General features: G+C 44.6%; 1 protein-coding gene across 1 annotated transcript; it reads left to right on the top strand.

The window, feature by feature from the left end:
• Positions 1–4617: 4617 nt before the first annotated feature.
• LOC126249292 (uncharacterized) lies at positions 4618–5145 on the top strand. Its single transcript, XM_049950978.1, has 2 exons — positions 4618–4772; positions 4848–5145. Exons 1-2 carry the CDS (start codon positions 4618–4620, stop codon positions 5143–5145), a joined length of 453 nt encoding a protein of 150 aa, XP_049806935.1.
• Positions 5146–20925: the final 15780 nt, after the last annotated feature.

Genomic DNA, 20925 nt, shown 5'->3' with positions numbered 1-20925 from the left:
TACAGCACCAATTTTGAGAAGCTGTCCAGTGAGGATAAAAGAATCAGTCATTCCAGGAAGGCAAGCTCTAATTGGGAAGCTGGTGAAAGCAGTATTCATACATGGAATTGAGGACAAGACGATTAGGACAGTTGTGAGAGTGAGAGGAGAAGATTTAGTGTTAACCTAAACAGTGGATCGAGCATTAACAGAAGTAGTATCCATTGCCTCTTGTAAGGAAAAGTTTGTTGACTCCAACTGCCCAAGAGATTATTATTTTAGATATCATGCAAGGAACTGCACTATGGAGAGACACATTAGGAAAATAAGACGCCGTGCAGGCAAGTTGTAGTTGAACAGAGGAATGGACACACCATCCTCTATCATCATTGGGAAGGGTAGAGGAAGCTCTATGCAGAGGTCATTACAGATAAATTGGAAGCATGTGACTGATGGTGTGTCAGATGCAATCTTCAAGGGCATTCAGGGCTGTGTGATACGGCGAGACCTGTGATATTTTAACCTGAAGTGTAATACCGATGCCAGGCTAGCAAATATGCAGACTCAGAAACCAGGAAATGAAAGAATGGCATGTGTATGCAGTTGATCCATGCTGCAAAATTGTACTCAGTACTATGAGGGCAGGAATAATTTCGTAAACATAAGATGTATGCAGGGAAGTGCAGGAACCACAAGTTTCATATTAGATAGTGCCGCTCAGGTTAGCATAATAAAGGAATCGGGATTTAAGAATATTATGGGCTGCAATGCTGATGAAAGAATAAAACTTTAAGGGATCACTAAAGAAGTAATAGAGACGTGCAGCCACTATGTTAATGCTGAGGATAGACAATGACAGGGTGTGGAACAAAAGTTTCATGCAGTGGAAGAAGAGTTATATGTAGCGTATGAAGGAATCTTAGGCAGAGACTTTGGCGAGAGTTTAAAAGTAATTATAGATTACACAATGAAGACACTATGGGTCAAGGGTGGATCAGTACAGTTACAGATGGAATAGGAGCCGAACCATCAAATCTTGCACACAGACCCACAAAGAGAGTGTCCAGTGGACTTGATAATTAGGCAGCCGAGAGAAACGAGCCACAGAGGCAAGTGCAACACCAGATGTATCAGTAGAGCTGAGATAGAAGAGAGACCTCTAAAGTGAGGAACCAGAAGAAATAAGAAGTGATAAGGTGCTGTGTCTAATGGAAACAAGGAACAAAGATGAGCAGGAGACTGAAAGGAAAGAGAGCCTATGCGACATTATACAAATAGGCCCACAAGAACAAAAGGTTTTAAGGATTAAAGTGCAGAACACAGACCTGACCAAAGAAATAATGGAGAAGCAGCAGTTGGAAATGGGCATGTATTTTCCTGCAGCCTTGGTGATGGTGGGGAGAGGCACTTTTCTCAGAAGTATTTTGACCACCACAGAAGAAGTTATATTGGAGTGTCCCACAGTGAAGACTGAAGCAGTACCTGTCATGGTATGTGAGGAATGCCACATCCACAGTATAGTTTCAGTGAACCAAGAGGCAATATTGCAAATTAGCTGATTAAAGGAAGACTTAAAAGATCACTTAAAAGAAAAAAGGACTTCGATTATTGAATTATGTATTTCAGCTGCCCGTAGATAGATGAGCGTACACTGAGACAGTGAAGTGTGAAATTAAGTTGAAACCAGAGATGTAAGGAAAAATGATGAATATACAGCCATATTGACTACCAGAAGTGCAAAAGGAAGCCCTCTGAAACGAGATAGATGCACTATTAAGGGAATATATACTCATGCCAAGCACAACTGGGTGGTATTTTCTATTATTGACAATTCCGAAGAAGATGGACACATTAGGGAAGTGAAAGTGGGTAATAGTTGTGTCCTACCAAAGCATTAGCTCTTTATTTCCACCACCCCATATTGAGAAGATTTTAGATAGCTTAGGAAAAGCCAAGTACTTCACTACTTTAAACTGCTGTCAAAGGGTTACCATCAGATACTGTTGAATGAGTATAATAAGGGAGAAAACAACTTTTCTACTCCAGAAGGGCGTTATGAATACGAAAGATTACCAATGGGAATAATAGGTAGTGGGGCCACTTTTCGGAGACTGATGAATACAGTATTAAACAGACTTCAGGGACACAAGATGTTCATACATTTAGATGATGTAATCATGTTCAGAGCTACATCAGAAAAGTGTAATGCCAGATTTATAAAAGCATTTGAGAGGTTCCAATTGCACAAGTTAAAATTGCAAGTTGACAAGTGTGAGTGCCTATGGAAAGAAGTAACTTACTTACGGCACATAATTACGACAGAAGGATTAAAACCCGAACCACAGAGGGTGAGCACAATAAAAGAGCATCCAAGACCCCGTACCACAAAGCAGTTAATGAGCTTTCTAGGGATCGTTTCATTTTACCGTCATTTTATCAAGGATTTCGTCGCATAGTGAAACTGTTACACAAATTACTGAAGAAAGGAGCAAACTACAAATGGTCAAATAAGCAGGAAGAAGCTTTCCAGGAATTAAGAGAGAAAATAGTGAGTGCCTCGATCTTACAGTGTCCTGATTTCAGAAAGCAGTTCATAATCTCAACGGACACCAGCAAGGATTTGATCGGTGTCTTACTGAGTCAAGGAGAATTAGGACTGGATTTACCAGTAGACTTTGCATTCAGTACTGTGTCACGGGCGGATATTGTACAATCGAGCAAGAGCTCTTAGCCATAGTGTGGGCACTGAAGCAGTACCAACCTGATGCGTACAGAAGAAAATTCACTGTATGTAACGATCACAAGCTTATGAAATAATTGGTCCTTATAAGTGATCTGTTGTCAAGGTTAATGAAACTCAGGTTTAAACAGAATACAACTTATAAATAAAATACAAAAAGGGATGGCAAAACACAGTTGCAGGTGGATTGTGATGCATACCAGAAGACCCAGCTGCAGTCATTAGGAATATGGTAGAAGCTGACAAGAAAGAACAAAGATGATAGCAACCTGTGATTAGTGAAGATGAGAAACGAGCTATTCTGAAGCAATTTCATGATTCGCCAAAAGTTGGACATCAAGGAATAAGCCGCACATAAGACCATATCAAAAGGTAAAGGTTATGGAGAGGATGAAATAAGACATAAAAGAGTATTTTGAAGTTGTGAGAGCACAATTAATAGGGTCACAATTAAAATCCCTGCCATTCTGGCAACACGACCCGGTGTTGTGGTTTGAGCAGCTTGAAAGCCAGTTCGTCCTTATGCAGTTTTCAACATATGAAATTAAGTATAGCTATGTAGTCAAAGCACTAACAGAAGACTTTGCCGCTGAGGTACAAGATATACTTGCTGCACTGCCCAATGCCAAACAGTAAGTGTTAATTAAGAAGGCGCTAGTGATGCGCCTGTCACATCGGAAGCAAAGTGACTATAGAAGCTTTTACAGACTGAGGGGCTTGGCTATTCAAACCCATCAAAAATTTTACGTTGTTTGCACACATTGACAAGCAACACAGTGAGTGACGACGTGCTGTGCAATATTTGGTTTTCCTGATTATCACAGCCAAAACCATAGTGCCAACAGATCCTGCATCAAATGGCATAGTGGAACACCTGCGTTGTCAACTGAAAGCAGCTTTGCAATGTCACACAATGTAGAGTTGAATGGAGGCACTACCTATTGTACTCTTCGAACTATGGACATTCAAAAAATTCTGACAGTGTTCATGGGTGATTTAAACACACTAGGGCAAACAATGGATAGGATTGTCAAGATGTATCCCACAACAAACGTGTCAACACTGACGCTATGGTACAAGTATAAGTCAGCAGTGACACTAGCATCACTCCAGTCGCAATTAGCTAAGCTTATCACGCAAGTAGCCGCATTAAATACAACGCACACACGGCAGCGACACTGTCGCCAGTTTTCAAGAAGTCGTAACCACTCGCCATCAGCACAATATCTGTGCTGGTACCACAAGAAATTCCGAAACGATGCACAAAAGTGTACACCACCATCCAAATGGAAACATGAAGCGGAAACAGTAGCAGAAACTACCACTCATACCGGCAATGCATGTCGACTTTTTGCCACATACTGCAACACTAAATTACAACACCTAGTGGACACAGGGGCAGAAGTGTCTGTGTATCTGGTAAGCCATGTACCATCCAGGAGCTGTGACGATTCTTGTCTGTTTGCTGCTAACAACTCTAAGATTAAAACATATGGTCTGGTCGCATTGTCGCTTAAATTGGACTACGTCGCGCATTTGAGTGGCGCTTCACAATAGTGGATATGTTGCAGCCTATCATAGGAGCCAATTTCTTATCCGTTTATGATCTGATACCTGACCCCCAATGCAAGCAGATGATCAATTCCACTTCAGACCAGCATTCCCCAGGGAAGATGTGTTGTGTCACTCGGATGACAGTATATGCGGTCACAGGAGATACGCCATATACATGATTACTAAAAGAATTTCCTGAAATCATGGAGCAGTCGCCTAATCTCCTGCTGGTTAAACACACAACGGTGCATCACATTTTGACCACGCCAGGCCTGGCATCTGACACGTGGCCTAGATGTCTGATGCCAGAAAAGTTGTGAGTGGTGAAGCAGAAATTCCACAGCATGCTGTCAATGGGCATTTGCAGAGTTTTGAGTAGCAGCTGGGCAGCCCAAATCCATGTGGTACCCAAGAAGAAGAAGAAGAAGAAGAAGAAGAAGAATGTATGGTGTCCATTTGGCAATTACCAGCAGCTTGATGCGAGGACCATCCCGGATTGGTACCCAGTGCCCCATATGAAAAGACTTCTCTGCCAACATTCATGGTAAGACCATGTTTTCTTCTGATGATCTAGTCTAGGCCTATTATCAGTTGCCATAGAAGATATCCAACGGACAGCAGTTACAACACCTTTAGTCTTCTGTTATGTTTATATAGATGACATTTTGGTGATGGAAGAAAAACATTTACATCGCTTGGCTCCTATATTTGATCATTTATGCACACAAGGCTTAGTAATGGATCCTTCAAAGTGTACATTTAGAGCAAGGGAAGTGCAGTTTCTGGGTTACACGTTAGATGTGCATGGTATTCACCTGCTGCAAGATAATGTGGAAACCATAAACAAGTACTGTCATCCAATTACAATCTGAGAGCTACACTGGTTGTTAGGGGTCACAAATTTTTACTGAAGACTTGTACACAATTACGCGCTGATAATGGTGCCCCTGAATGAATTTGTTAAGGGAACACCAAAGCCAAATGACAGATTGCATTGGACAAGCAAGGCAGGTGACACTTTTCAAACCATAAAAACAGCAATTGCAGAGACAATTAGTGCACACAGTGGTACAGGCTCCACTTGCACTTATGACCGATGCCTTGTCTACCGTCGCTGTTCTGCAACAGGTCGAGGACTGTTGGCACCCCACAGAATTCTTCAGTCACAAATTGTGACTTTCACAGCAGCGTTGGGCAAGCTATGGCCGCAAACTGTCTGAAGCTTATGTCACAGTCAAGAAATTCAGGCATTTACTAGAGAACCAACAGTTCACTATTTACACAGATCACAAGCCACTAATGTACGCCTTTGCTGAAAACCATAGAAAGCATCGCCAAGGTAGCTGTGCCATTTAGATTACATTAGCCAATTCACCACTTGCATTGTTTATGTACATGGGAAGCTGAACATACCAGGGGATGCGCTATAATGTGCGGAGGTTGTAAACGCAACAGCAGACACATGCTCACATGTTGAAGTTATAACGGCTACTATTGATTTTGACGTCCTCACACAGGCCCAACAATGTGATGATTATTTATAAGATTTGTTGAAACAACCAGGATGACTAAAGTTACAATGTGCTGTGATGTCTGAAGCAAATGTTGAATTGTACTGGGACCTATCTGTGTTGAAAACACGTCCATTTGTGCCGCAACACTTTCGAGCACAAGCAACTGCATCAGTACACAATCTGGCACATCAAAGAGTACAAGCTACTGTTAGACTGGTCAAACAAAGTTTCGTCTGACTTGGAATGCATGCAGATTGCACATATCAAGCAATGCACTGCGTGTCAGAGGAACAAGATCACGTACGCAGCACCGCTCGGCGCATTTCTACTGCCGAATCAATGTTTCGAACATGTGCACGTTGATATCGTAGCCCGCTCACAGTCTCAGAAGGCTATAGTTACTGTCTCATACAGTTGTGGGCCAATTTACCAGGTGGCCTGAAGCATTTCCCTATTAAGGACATCACAGCCAAAACCATGGCACAGACATGTTATTGCAATTAGATCACTCGATTCAGCATGCCATTATGGAGTATCACAGACCACCGACAACAATTTGAAGCCTATCTTTTCAGAGCATTATCTACATTATTAGGCATGAAGCATATAAGCAACACAGCCTATCATCCTGCATCAAATGGCATAGTGGAACACCTGCATCAGCAGCTCTGCGATGTCACACAAAGCAGAATTGGATGGAGGCACTACCTATTGTACTCCTGGAACTACGGACATCATTCAAAAGCAATCTAAAGGTTACGGCAGCAAAGTTAATGTATGGACAAATGTTACGCCTGCCAGGAGAATTCTTGCACTGCACGGCAGACGATACAGTGAAATCATCAGACTTTGCTGCTAGATTACGAGAGGACATATGACAGCTTACACCAATGGCACCCAGAAGTCAGCCAGGGAGACACTCATTTGTGTTTGCAGATCTTGAGAATTGCACACACGTTTTGTTATGCAGTGATGCAGTATGCAACCTGTGCAGCCATCATTGAATGGACCATTAGCAGAGGCAGCCACACATTATAGATTAGAGTAATTGGTATGCCTACCACCACTGCACTGGACCGACTCAAGTCCGCAGTTTTTGACACATTGGACAGAGCAAGGATGGCAGGAGGCAAAATAGAAGACAAGAATATAGAACCAGAAAATGTCCCTGTACCCCACAGCCAACACAAGACACTATGGACGCCGCGTGCCTCAGAGAAGAAAATGATGCCAAAGACTGGTACCTCACATCCCACTGGAACAACCAATTCCAGCGGCACAATGGCCGGTTTCAGGAAAGGAGTGGTAACGTGTGCAGGGCGACATGTGAAATTTAATCTGCGATATCATTAACGCTAAGGGGGGACGTCATGTTGCATCTCATTCTATCCCCGCAAACAAAAGTGTACAGTGGTGTATAGACATTCCGTGCGAGAAGTATTTGTCATTATAGTAACTCTTCAATGTTAGAGATATAGATCACATCAAGCCGCTCTTTACACTAACTGTTAAGCCTTCTGTGTTTGTAAGCTATCTCAAACAATGGAAATTCCAGAATGGAATGTAACAATATTATAAGAAGGAAAGTTGCTACTCAACATATAGCAAAGAAGCTGAGTCACAGATAGGCACAACAAAAAGATTTTCACATTTAAAGCTTTTGGCCAGTAGCCTTTGTCAACAATAAACACACACACACACACGCATATACACTCTCCCGCAAACAAAACTCCCACACACACGACTGCAGTCTCAGGCAACTGAAACCAAACTTCAGTGTGTGTGTATTGGGGGTGGGGGGGAGGTGAGTGAGCGAGTGAGTGAGCAAGAGAGACTGTGCTATCAATGAAGACTCTGACACCATTACACTGTCATATTTCTAGTGTGGTAATCATAGGGATACGATAAAGGAAATTAGGATGCATTAGGACACGTGCAAGGGGGATATTTACAGACTGTCATTCGGTATTGATGAACTGTAGGAGTTATGATTCTGAATATATTTGTGTAGTCGACATATACTCCGCATGGTTGTGAATTTCCTCCTGTAAATTAGTGTGCTATTTTTCTTGTTGTGATAGCTCTCTAGCTAGCCAGTGATGGATGGAGGACTAGACACTTTCTAACTATGGACCAGTGCTGTTGGGACATGATGGGAAATGAAATACGTGATGGTTTTTTTTTTTAATTACTCTCTTTATTCCTCGGCCAATACGAGATAATGTTAATGTAGCAGGAGGGATTTGTTAGTGGGAAGCTATGGTAGGCCTTGTGAAACGACACCCAGCTAGTGTGAGTGTGGACATATCACAATTCTTCAGATGCTCTACACCTATATATGATAATCATGTTACATGTCAGGAATGTTATACTGTTGGAATGTAATGTTACTGTGGTCAGTGTTCCAGCATGTGCAAAGAAAATGACTATGTCCATTTGTAAGGGAATAAAGATTTGACATGGGAAATTGCAATTTCAGTATGTCGATAGCCATAAGTGGTATTAACGATTTTACATGGAAAATTATGTCGTCATACGTAGGATATAGATTTAAGTGAGAAACTGATATTTCCAGAAACATAATCATCAGGAAGAGGCATGTCCGATACTTCACTCATTGTCGAATGTCACCAGATTGATGCTGCAATTGTAATATTTAATTATAATTAAACTGATAAATATGTGGCTGGTTTCCTAGGATGACACCACTTGCCATGCAGGGCGCATGGCTGAGGCAGATAGTGGCTGCAGAAAATGGACATTTTTGGTCGATATGCAGGATGCGGAAGTGATGATTTTGTATGGTGCAGCATACGACTTGTGTTTAGTACAATGCTATGGTATGGTGGTACAATCATTTGTGGTGATATAGCCTGGTTGGAGATCAATTTCACACCAAAAAATTTAAGCTTTCCTCAACAGTAGCAGAGCAATATAATTGACGAAATGTCTTTGGCAATAGTTTCCATATTTTATGATCTGTAGATTACTTTTGAAGGGTTGTAACTGTCAGTGCAATATGACTGCTGTATGTTTTTTTATCTGTACACAATAGTTTTCCGTTGAAATTCTTGTAATTCATCCATCTGTAGAAAGTGGTGGACAGTGCATCAGCAGCAGCAATCTGATGGGTAAATTCAGTAACAACCAATTAGAATGCTTCATCCATTCACAGGAAGTTCCATGAGGACAGAGAGTCACTTCATGTCATGTTTGTTTGAGTGTTCAGAGACAAGTCCAGGCAGACCAGCCTCCGCTGGTTCAGACAGGTGGGATTCTGTCCCCCACCTGCCATTGTGGCTTTAGAGTGTCTCCAGACCAGCATTTGTACGACATCGAAAATTCCAGCCATTTTTTCTCGTCTGTAGGACAGTGCTTAGAATTCTTGGAGAACCTTTTAGATATCCAATTTGCTGTGTGTCTGTGCTTTTTTCAAGATCTGTTGTAGGTTTTGAAATATGTCATGAACTTTTAGATATGTAATTTTTCCGATTTTCCCGTCTTTGCTTAGACACCAGTGTGCTTTGAAAAGTGAGGAAAATGAAAAGTAAGTGCCTTAACATCCATGGCTATAGCAGTGACTAACACCACAGCAGACGTAGGACTCAGAAACGTTTTTCTCTCTGACAGTGCAGCTAAAATTCGAGTAGTGATGAGTACCCTATTTAGAGTTAAAGAGATATTTATTTATTTTGAGTGGTAGGTGAAGGGAGAGGTCTATGTAGAGTCTGAGTCTGCCTGCTACTAGTTTCGAGTGGTACTGTGAATTTTTTTGTAGCAGGATAACACCAGATGCATGACATTGTCAATATAGAGCTGTATTGTGATTTTAGGTGTAAATAAATAAACTGCATCAAAATAATCCCAGCAAATTGTTTACATATACAATATCCCCAAAAATTGTGTAAACAATATTCCAATGCCTTAAATTGTTTAGTGCAATGTAGTTGATGATATATTAATAGCCTACTGTTGGATCTTAACATACAACACTGAAAGTGTTTTTTCTCCCCATTTCCAGGGGTGGTCGTGGGTAAGTGATATCAAAGGAGTGCGCGGGAGTTAGGTTTGCGGAGATAGCCAAAGTTCCCTATTTTCCCACTAAAATTTGAATTTCCCACAATTTTTTTTCTGGTTGGTGGGGGGAGGTGGAAGGGACGGGCAAAGGGTGGGGATTTCCCAGAGAGATTGGGGAAGGGACCCACACGCTAGCTAGGGAAAACATGTGATGTCACCAGGAAGGTGGGGGTAATTAATATTGGTCAATTAATCTGATATCAAAAGTGTGGTAGTATTGGTGAGTGGGATGGTTGGGGATTTCCCAGAGTGGTGGGGAGGAGGAGGGGTGTGGAGTTACTCAGAAGGGCAGATTATCCTCAGGCTTCACAAGTCAATTAGCAGAACAATAGATTAGGGTGGGAGGGTCATAAATCAATCAAGTTCGTCACTGAATGTGTACTTGCTCCTGATGTAAGAACTTGCACAAATAAAATGCGCCAGAACCCACTTTGTCCTGCTTCTTATGTACACATCAATGTCACTTGTATAAGAAAGAAGGGTAAAATTAATGTCTAAGAATTGAGGGCAAACCATCTTCTGTTACGGGAGGTGTGGTGATTGAATCATCAAGGGTTTTCAGGAAAAAAGGAAAATCGTCTAAATACAAATATTAGCAGTAAATCTTATAACTTAGGTAGAGACTTAGTGCAAATCACTTTCATCAGCCCACTAAGAGCTCAGACACATTGAGAAACTGCTGATTTCACACTCACTGATTGTGACTTGGAGGTAAAAAGTGTTCAGACACATACCATCTGTAAGCAAAAAGCCGAAAACGTAGTATATACAGGCCCTCAAACATCAAGCAAGGCAGAATTCCATACTGAGGAGGGTTCCACACAAAAGAAAGTTCCAGACAGCAGCCTTGGATGACCAGTGGCCTACAGAAGATACTATGTTTGGCTTGTACAATAAGACGGACACACAAAGCTGCCTGTATATACTCTGGACAAGAGTTACTGGTTTCCATCATCCATTTGTCTACAGGTACCTCTGTCTGGACGTTGCTTTCATTGTGACAAGTACTTGAACCTAAGGATTTGATTAGAGCAATGACTCTGGTACTTCTATGGTTCGTAGTGTGTAGCACAATGCATTACTATGTATACCAGAATCTTAATAATGTTAATAGGGAAGGTGGGCATTTGTTCTGGTAAACTGATTGGAGAATCTAGTAAGCCTGATCTCTGTTTTACAATCACTGAAGTTATAAACTAGTGTCTGTGCTATTCTGCATATTCATTGTAAAAACTTGAAGAATCAATAAAAAAACTGACCAGTAAGCCAACCTAGAGTCATTTCCTTACCAATACTATATCTACCTTCATAGCCTGAAATCCAAGTCATTACGTAGTGTCCCCAACCACAGAGAACTAAAAAATCTCATCTTGACCCTGTTGCCATCTCAGTCCTGTAAGCAGCAACTCATGTATCAGGGGATGGATGACCTAAAACCCTGCGTGATCTCTGATCTGAGCACGAACTTCAAAGTAAGTATGTTGCCATCCATGTCGGGTTACAACAGTTGTCATATCACTTACTTGTGACAACTCCAAGTTAAAATATAAACTGATTATTTTTTAACACCATTACTGTACATAAATTTTGAAGGTTTCAGTCTAAACTCAATACAGATTTCCTGGTATACATAACTCTATAATCGTGAAAAGGATCTATTACATTGAGGTACTCATGCTTGTGTGTTAAACAAATGAACAACAATTCCTGTCATCACAGCATTAACAAGAATGCTACTCTAAGGCAACCAAACTTTAATCAAACAAATAAAATTTCTCTGGTTTCAAACGTCTGATCAGACACAACTCATGTTGCATTATTTCTCCCTTAATGACCAATCATCGACTAAAACTACAAAAGGAAACAAGAAATGCATGTATGAAATGTATTATCATAAAATTATTACAGTAATCTACATTCACATGCAGCATTCTCTAATATGTTAATACCCTTATGTGGCTGATTATGTGCAAATCCTAATCACAAAAAATTTAGATTCACACTGTTTCAATTTTTTTTTGCATTTTGTTGGGCATCTGCTAAAACTTTGACATGCTTTGCCTCCAAATCTTTTACTTCAAGTCATATCTTTCTCTTCTTCCAGACTTCCTGAGTTTTTGTAATCAACAAAGGAAATCGATCACTGACGTGAATTTATACATTGGTCTACCAGAAATTGGCCACACTGAGTGCATTCGGTTTTTCCTCATCAGTCTCTCATCCTGCATGTGGCTGGAGATGAGGAACACTGTAGTAGATGATCGTCAGTCTGCACAATACTACACTTTCAAAAGAACTGATTCCACAGGAGGGCCCCACTTCTGCAGGATGGTCTTGCTTGGTACTCTAACATAGTCTGTAGAGAGCATTCCATATTGTTCAGTTGGTTGGTTGGTTGGTTGGTTTGTGGGATTAAAGGGACCAGACTGCGATGGTCATCGGTCCCTTTTTCCAAAAAATTAAAACCGCCCAAAGAGAATAAAAAACGAACAGCAGGAATGACGTCAGACGACACAGGACGAGAAAGACTCCGACAGAGATCAGACAAAACAAATTAAAACACACAGAGTGTGACGGTGGTTGGCCGACCATAGAGAAAAAAAGAGGAAAAGCCAACCACCAAGAACACATTAAAAACTCAGTTTAAAATCAGAGGCTAAAAGCCAGAATCAACACTAAAAAACAAACAGTCAGATTAAACTATAAAAACCCCCTGCCAGAATAAAACGCAAAACTAAGTCCACCATGGCAGAGTCATCTAATAAAAGGGCAGGGAGCGTATCAGGCAGCGCAAATGTCCGCCTGAGCACAGTTAAAAGTGGACAAGTTAATAAAATGTGCACCACCGTCAAAACCGCCCCACAGCGACAGAGAGGCGGGTCCTCACGACGCAATAAATAACTGTGAGACAGTCGGGTGTCGCCAATGCGGAGCCGACAAAGAACAACTGAATCTCTGCGAGTGGCTCGCATGGATGACTGCCCCACAAGCGTCGTCGCCTTGAGAGAACGGAGTTTGTTTGGCGTGGGCAGATTGCGCCATTCAGCGTCCCAATGCGAGAGAACTTCGCGGCGGAAGACTGCCCGCAAATCAGTCTCCGGGAGGCCAATGTCCAGGGTGGGTTCACTGGTGGCCTGTTTGGCCAGGCGGTCAACACGTTCATCGCCCGGGATACCGACGTGACCGGGGGTCCACACAAAGACCACAGAGTGGCCGCAACGCGCAAGAGTATGCAGGGATTCATGGATAGCCATCACCAGACGAGAATGAGGACAACACTGGTCGAGAGCTCGTATACCGCTCAGGGAATCGCTACAGAGAACGAAGGACTCACCTGAGCAGGAGCGGATATACTCTAGGGCACGAAAGATGGTGACCAGCTCAGCAGTGTAAACGCTGCACCCATCTGGCAAGGAACGTTGTTCGGAATGGTCCCCTAGAGTTAGCGCATACCCGACACGACCAGCAACCATCGAACCGTCAGTGTAAACAATTCCAGAGCCCTGATACGTGGCCAGGATGGAATAAAAGCAGCGGCAGAAGGCCTCTGGAGGGACTGAGTCCTTCGAGCCCTGTGCCAAGTCGAACCGAAGGCAAGGGCGAGGAACACACCACGGGGATGTACACAGAGGTGCCCGGAAAGGAGGTGGAACAGGGAAAACCCAAGCCCGGAGAGAAGCTCCTTGACGCGTACGGCGATCGGACAACCCGATCGGGGCCGACGGTCTGGCAGATGGACGACTAACTGCGGGAATAGGACACGGTAATTTGGATGCCCGGGCAAGCTAAAAACATGGGCAGCATAAGCAGCCAGTAATTGTTGGCGTCGTAACCGCAGTGGAGGGACACCTGCCTCCACTAGTATGCTGTCCACAGGGCTGATGCGGAAAGCACCAGCGGCAAGGCGTATCCCGCTATGGAGGATTGGGTCCAGCACCCGCAACGCAGATGGGGAAGCTGAGCCATAAGCCAGGCTCCCATAATCCCGACGAGACTGGATTAACGCCTGGTAGAGCTGGAACAGGGTAGATCGGTCGGCGCCCAGCGGGTGTGGCTCAAACATCGCAGAGCATTGAGATGCCGCCAACACGCCTGTTTGAGCTGCCGGATATGAGGCAGCCAAGTCAACCGGGCATCGAAAACCACTCCCAAAAACCTGTGTGATTCCACCACTGAAAGAAGTTCGCCGTTAAGAGAAAACTGCGGCTCCCGGTGGACAGTACGTCGCCGGCAGAAATGCATAATGCAGGTCTTGGCTGCCGAAAACTGGAACCCATGAGCTACAGCCCAAGACTGCGCCTTGCGGATAGCGCCCTGTAGCTGACGTTCAACAGCTGCAATGCCAGTAGAGCTGTAGTAAAGGCAGAAGTCGTCAGCATACAGGGAAGCGGAGACAGAATTTTCCACGGCCGCAGCGAGCCCGTTAATGGCTATTAAAAACAGGCAGACACTTAAAACAGAACCCTGTGGCACACCATTCTCCTGGACGTGGGAGGAACTATACGAGGCCGCGACTTGCACGCGGAAGGTATGATACGACAGAAAATTGCGGATAAAAATCGGCAGAGGACCCCAAAGACCCCATCCATGAAGCGTAGAAAGGATGTGATGACGCCATGTCGTATCGTACGCCTTCCGCATGTCGAAAAAGACAGCGACCAGGTGCTGACGGCTGGCAAAGGCAGTACGGATGGCCGACTCCAGGCTCACCAGATTGTCGGTGGCGGAGCGGCCTTTACGGAACCCACCCTGAGACGGAGCCAGAAAGCCCCGAGACTCCAGTACCCAATTCAAGCGCCGGCTCACCATCCGTTCAAGCAACTTGCAAAGAACGTTGGTGAGGCTAATGGGACGGTAGCTGTCCACCTCCAGGGGGTTCTTTCCAGGTTTCAAAACGGGGATGACAATGCTTTCCCGCCATTGCGACGGAAACTCCCTCTCGACCCAAATACGGTTGTAAAGATCGAGGAGGCGCCGCTGGCAGTCCACTGAAAGGTGTTTCAGCATCTGACAGTGGATGCCATCTGGCCCAGGAGCGGTATCAGGGCAAGCGGCTAGGGCACTGCGAAATTCCCACTCACTGAATGGAGCATTGTAAGATTCTGGGTGGTGGGTGCGAAACGAAAGGCTCCGACTTTCCATCCGCTCTTTAATGGAGCGGAAGGCCAGTGGGTAATTGGAAGAAGCGGAACTAAGAGTAAAATGCTCTGCCAAGCTGTTGGCAATTTCGCCGGAGTCTGTACAAACTGCCCCATTCAGTGACAGCGCAGGGACGCTGACAGGGGTCCGATACCAATAGAGGCGTCTGATCTTGGCCCAGACCTGCGATGGAGAGACATGGAGGCCAACGGTGGGCACATACCACTCCCAGCACTCCTGCTTGCTTTGGCGGATAAGGCGGCAGGCCCGCGCACGCAGCCGTTTGAAGGTGATGAGGTGTTCAATGCAGGGATGTCGCTTGTGACGCTGTAGTGCCCGCTGGCGATCTTTAATCGCTGCAGCGATCTCAGGCGACCACCAAGGCACAGTCCGCCGCCGAGGGGACCCAGAGGAACGGGGAATCGCAGATTCGGCGGCAGTAACGATGCCGGTGGTGACCGATTGAACCACCGCATCAATGTCATCATTAGAGAGAGGCTCAATAGCGGCAGTGGAGGAGAACAAGTCCCAGTCAGCCTTATTCATAGCCCATCTGCTAGGGCGCCCAAAAGAGTGACGCCGTGGTAGTGACAGAAAGATCGGAAAGTGGTCACTACCACACAGGTCGTCATGCACACTCCATTGGACAAACGGTGAGAGGCTAGGGCTACAGATTGAAAGGTCAATGGCGGAGTATGTGCCATGCGCCACACTGAAGTGTGTGAAGGCACCATCATTTAAAATCGAGAGATCGAGCTGTGACAATAAATGCTCAATGGTGGCGCCTCGACCTGTTGCCACTGACCCACCCCACAGAGGGTTATGGGCGTTGACGTCGCCCAATAGCAAGAAAGGTGGCGGCAATTGGGCTATCAGCGCAGCCAGGACATGCTGCGAGACATCACCATCCGGTGGAAGGTAAAGACTGCAGACGGTAACAGCCTGTGGCGTCCACACCCGAACAGCGACAGCCCCTAAAGATGTTTGGAGAGGGACAGACTCGCTGTGCAGAGTGTGAAGGACATAGAGGCAGACGCCACCAGACACCCTTTCATATGCTGCCCGGTTCTTATAATAACCCCGATAGCCACGGAGGGTGGGGGTTCGCATTGCTGGAAACCAAGTTTCCTGAAGAGCAATGCAGAAGAAAGGGTGAAGGCTGATAAGTTGGCGGAGCTCAGCTAGATGGTGGAAGAAACCGCTGCAGTTCCACTGGAGGATGGTATTGTCCATTGCGGAGAAAGGCGTGACGGGACTGGGAAGGCAGATTACGCCGCTGGGTCACCTGCTGCCTCCGATGGAGCACCCGTGCAAGTGCTATCCGTTGCGTCTGAGGGATCGGTGAGATCAAGGTCCTCAGCGGACGCAAGGATCTCCACCTCATCCTCAGACGCAGAGCTTTTAGGTAGCGGTGGAGTAGGTGCCACCGCAGGTGTCTTGGACTTACAGGTCTTCAAAGTCGTTTTCTCTCGCTGTTCCTTTGGTTGCCGTTGTTGAGAGGGCTTATCGGAGTCAGTCTCTGGGACCGAAGAGGATCGCGAAGCCCGTCGACCAGCGACCTGTGGCTTCTTCAGCCACTGGTTGGTGTCTGCTGTGCCGCTGGTAGGAACCTGGGAAGGGAGTGACCCAAGGGATCCCTCCCGAGCGAGAGAAGCCGAAGAAGACTTACGCTTCTCCGGCTTAGAAGTGGGCACTGGTGTCCCCGGTGGTTTAGTGGGTGCTGCTCCCGAGGTAGATGGTGTGGGAGCAACAGCGAGAGAAGGGGCCCCCATCGTCAAGGGGGCAGGTGAGGTCCTCTGACTCTGAGAGCTGACTGTATATCTTGCACCTGAAGGAGCTGGAGCAGGAGTGACAGTGGAGGCATAAGATGACATCATGCGCACGGGATGTAGCCGTTCAAATTTCCGCTTAGCCTCAGTGTAAGTCAGTCGGTCCAGGGTCTTATATTCCATGATTTTGCGTTCTTTCTGTAAGATACTGCAGTCCGGCGAGCAAGGGGAATGAGGCTCTCCACAGTTGACACAGACGGGAGGCGGAGAAATGGAGTATCGGGATGAGATGGGCGTCCACAATCTCGACATGTGAAGCTAGAAGTACAGCGAGAGGACATGTGACTGAACTTCCAGCACTTAAAGCACCGCATCGGGGGAGGGATATAGGGTTTGACGTCACACCGGTAGACCATAACCTTGACCTTCTCTGGTAAGGTATCACCTTCGAAGGCCAAGAGGAAGGCACCGGTAGCTACCTGATTGTCCCTCGGACCCCGATGAACACGCCGGACGAAATGTACACCTCGGCGCTCTAAATTGGCGCGCAGCTCGTCATCAGACTGCAAAAGGAGGTCCCTATGGAAAATAACACCCTGGACCATATTTAAACTCTTATGTGGGGTGATGGTAACGTGAACATCCCCCAACTTGTCACAAGCAAGTAACCTGCGTGACTGGGCAGAGGATGCCGTTTTTATCAAAACTGACCCAGAGCGCATTTTGGACAAGCCCTCCACCTCCCCAAACTTGTCCTCTAAATGCTCTACAAAGAATTGAGGCTTCACGGATAGAAACGAGTCACCATCAGCTCTGGAAGAGACAAGATACCTGGGCGAATAGACGTCACTATCATTCATTGCCTTTCGTTCCTCCCATGGAGTGGCCAGGGATGGGAACGATTTGGGGTCATAAACGTTAGCTTTAAAATGAGCCCTTGAACGCTTAGAGACTGCTGGTGGCTGGCCGCCAGCGAGAGATGATGTACCGCGCTTCATTGCGGGTCATCCGCCCTGATGCCACCTACTCCGACCAAGGGCCCTCCCCACGGGCGCCACCCAGCCGCAGCAATAGTCACCTTGCAGGATGGCCATTGCCGGGAGTCCTAATGCCCCAGGGAGATGGGCATCTACTCCTTGGCATACGTGGAGAGTTAACGGCGCAGGCATCAGTAGAGTGATCCCTGTGTTGTCAGGGGGCTACAACCAACAGGGTACATGGCGGCCCCACCACAACGGACTGGCTACCGTGCTGGATCTTAGGTGCAAAAACGTCCAAGGTCGTCGTCGCAGTTAAAAGCAACACTGCAGAGTGCAGCGTGGTAATCGCACCCAGGGACGTATCCTAGCCCAAGAGATGGAAAACGAGCGGGACACCATTGCAACGACGAAAAAGCTGGCTAAAGGTCTCAATACACTACGGATACAGTGCACCATGTAAGGCGCCCTTCCCCAATTGGCTCGCTCTTCGGAATAATTTAGAAAGATGGAGGTCAAACCCGAGAGGGGACCATCACATAAGGCCGAAACATTTGAGACTCCTTTTAGTCGCCTCTTACGACAGGCAGGAATACCGCGGGCCTATTCTAACCCCCGAACCCGCAGGGGGGTATTGTTCAGTTCTCTGGAAGATCAGGAGGAGTCTCTTTCTTTGGAACCTTCCATTTCTCCAAATGTATACATTTCCCCACCCACCACTTTGCTTGCTTGCTGTGGTACAGTAATTGCCAAGAAGCTCTTTCTTGATTTCACCTGAAGATGTGCTGGCTGATGGCCATATGGAGCGTTGGCTTCCTTAGTCACAGCCTTGCTTTTCTTGCATCTAACAGCTATTTCGCATCTAATTTCAGTAGGGACTATGCCAGGAATACAGAGGAGCTTTGCTACAAGTGTAGGTCTTAAACAATCCAATATAATGCAACAGGTTTCATCCATATGGCTGGACTTGTACCATGCTGAGCACACACACACATTGACTGATTCTTCCTCTCATATTTTCAATTAGGCTTTCTGCATTCACAGAAAAGCCTTGGTCTATATTCACTCTGCTGTGAATACACTACAGATCTTCATTTTCACCATATACATGAAGTTTGCAAAATTTTCATTCGAAAGGTGTCTCCAGATACATCATATAAGTTGATGAAGATTGGAAGAATGTTTGAAATGATTCTCTACATTATTATTGAAATTGAAGCAACTTTGTTGTCTTAATGCTTTTAACTTTTTACTATTTTCAGTTACTTACAAGAATTGAATCCCAAAGAAATAAACTTTGCTGGGAGTAAATTACTATCAATCTGATTACAGTTTTATCAATATAGCAGCATTCAATATATCAAGATTTTTTTTAAAAAAAAAAAAAAAAAAAAAAAAAAAAAATCATGCCATACAATTTTTTTTCCAATGTCAAGACAAGTATAGTGTAGTAATGGGACTAATGGAGCACTGGATTGTAATTCTCAGAGCAATGATCCCACAACAAAATAAACTGAGGCAAATAAAACGACTTATCAAATTTTCACAATGAAATACATTCTACAGCCAAAATAACAAAGGATGCACTTGAAAACGTGTATTAGGTTGGCACAAGTTCACAGCATTTTTGTTTTGAATGTCAGTATTCTGGATGATATGGGTTTATGTGTCGATTGTCATGTTTTATTTGTAGTCCACTGTTGCTACTTCAGTTTACACATTGTCATTTGGAGGCGGAGAAAGTTCAAAAATAGGATGTATGGGTACCGCATGCATATCTGCTTGCTTGCCATCAATTGGCTCATGAGCAGCATTGATCATTGCTATCCTGTATCGATACTGGGGATGGGAAATGGTGTCTTATGCTAACATAAGGAAAAGAGAGGAATGGTTGAGTCCAAAGAAGCAACAACTCTCCGTACAAAAACCAGTGCGCATCCACAAAAGATAATGTTATGCTCTGGTGTACAACAAACTGCTTCCCTGAAGTGTAACTGTCACAGCTGACATTTATTGTCAACAATTGAGACGTCTTGCAGATGCAGTCCAAGAACAACGTCCAGGAAGACTGCACAAAGTGATGCTACTTCCTGATAATGCCCGCCCGCATTCTGCTAGATTGATCAAGAACACTATATAGGGGTTAGGTCGGGAATCATTCTGCATCCACCTTATTCACTGTATCTTGTACCCTCACATTTTCACCTTTTCCGCTCCCTATCGAACAACCTTTCTTTTCATATGAAAATGCACTCCGAACATGGCTCAACAAATTCTTAGCCTCAAAACTGATTTCTACAGTTGTGGAATCAAAAAGTTACCCCATTGTTGGCAGGCTGTAGTAAATAGTGAAGGAGAATATATTATTGATGACTAACGTCTCTGTTATGTGTATCTCTTGACTTTAATGAATAAACTTATGGAAAAATCAACCTATGCACCAACCTGTGGCTAAATCATTAACTAGTTGTTAAAACAGTGAAAACAAAACAACAGCTTATGTATAGTTTCATCAACAATTCCGTAAGTTGTAAGATCTTGCTGTTCCTGGAAATTGGTTCTCATGGTCTGTCACCACGTCCTGTCATTGTGCGATAATCTCAAATATATGAGAAATCCACACAGGAACATGATTCAAACTGTCGTCACTGGCGTGTAACACCAACAGACTTGAAAACTAACAATGTAGTATGTTTCAAAGCAGATAAGCTATGGTTGTTGTTAACTTGAAGCACGATCCTGGAAAAGATCAGCAAAGCACCACTTTGTGCTGAAACCAGTAAAAAAGAATGAAGCTTGACTATTAAATGCTGATCTGAAAGACACAGATGCACAAATATGGATCCAAGTTCATATTCAATAAATTAAAAAACTGTGCTTTGCTTTTGTGTAAATGATAAATTCACAACTATGTGACAAATTCTCATGCATATGTTACAATCCATTGCTCCCACAATTACACAGTGGGAAATGGACCTCCAGTCCGAGAACCCACAGTCAATAATGGAGATTCACAAGGTCTGAACGTGCTGGACATAGCCACCATTAAGCAACCCACCTTACAATTAAATGCACTTCTTCACCTTTCCCCATGTCATTCCACAGCAGGTTGTTTCTGAAGAAGAATCACAGAGTAATTTGTAACAAACGTGACATTTCCAGACAAGCTGCTACCC

The sequence above is a fragment of the Schistocerca nitens genome, chromosome 1 (assembly GCF_023898315.1).
Source record: "Schistocerca nitens isolate TAMUIC-IGC-003100 chromosome 1, iqSchNite1.1, whole genome shotgun sequence".
Taxonomy (NCBI): domain Eukaryota; kingdom Metazoa; phylum Arthropoda; class Insecta; order Orthoptera; family Acrididae; genus Schistocerca; species Schistocerca nitens.
The sequence above is the reverse complement of the archived record's forward strand: the minus strand, read 5'-3'. Positions and strand labels throughout refer to the sequence as shown.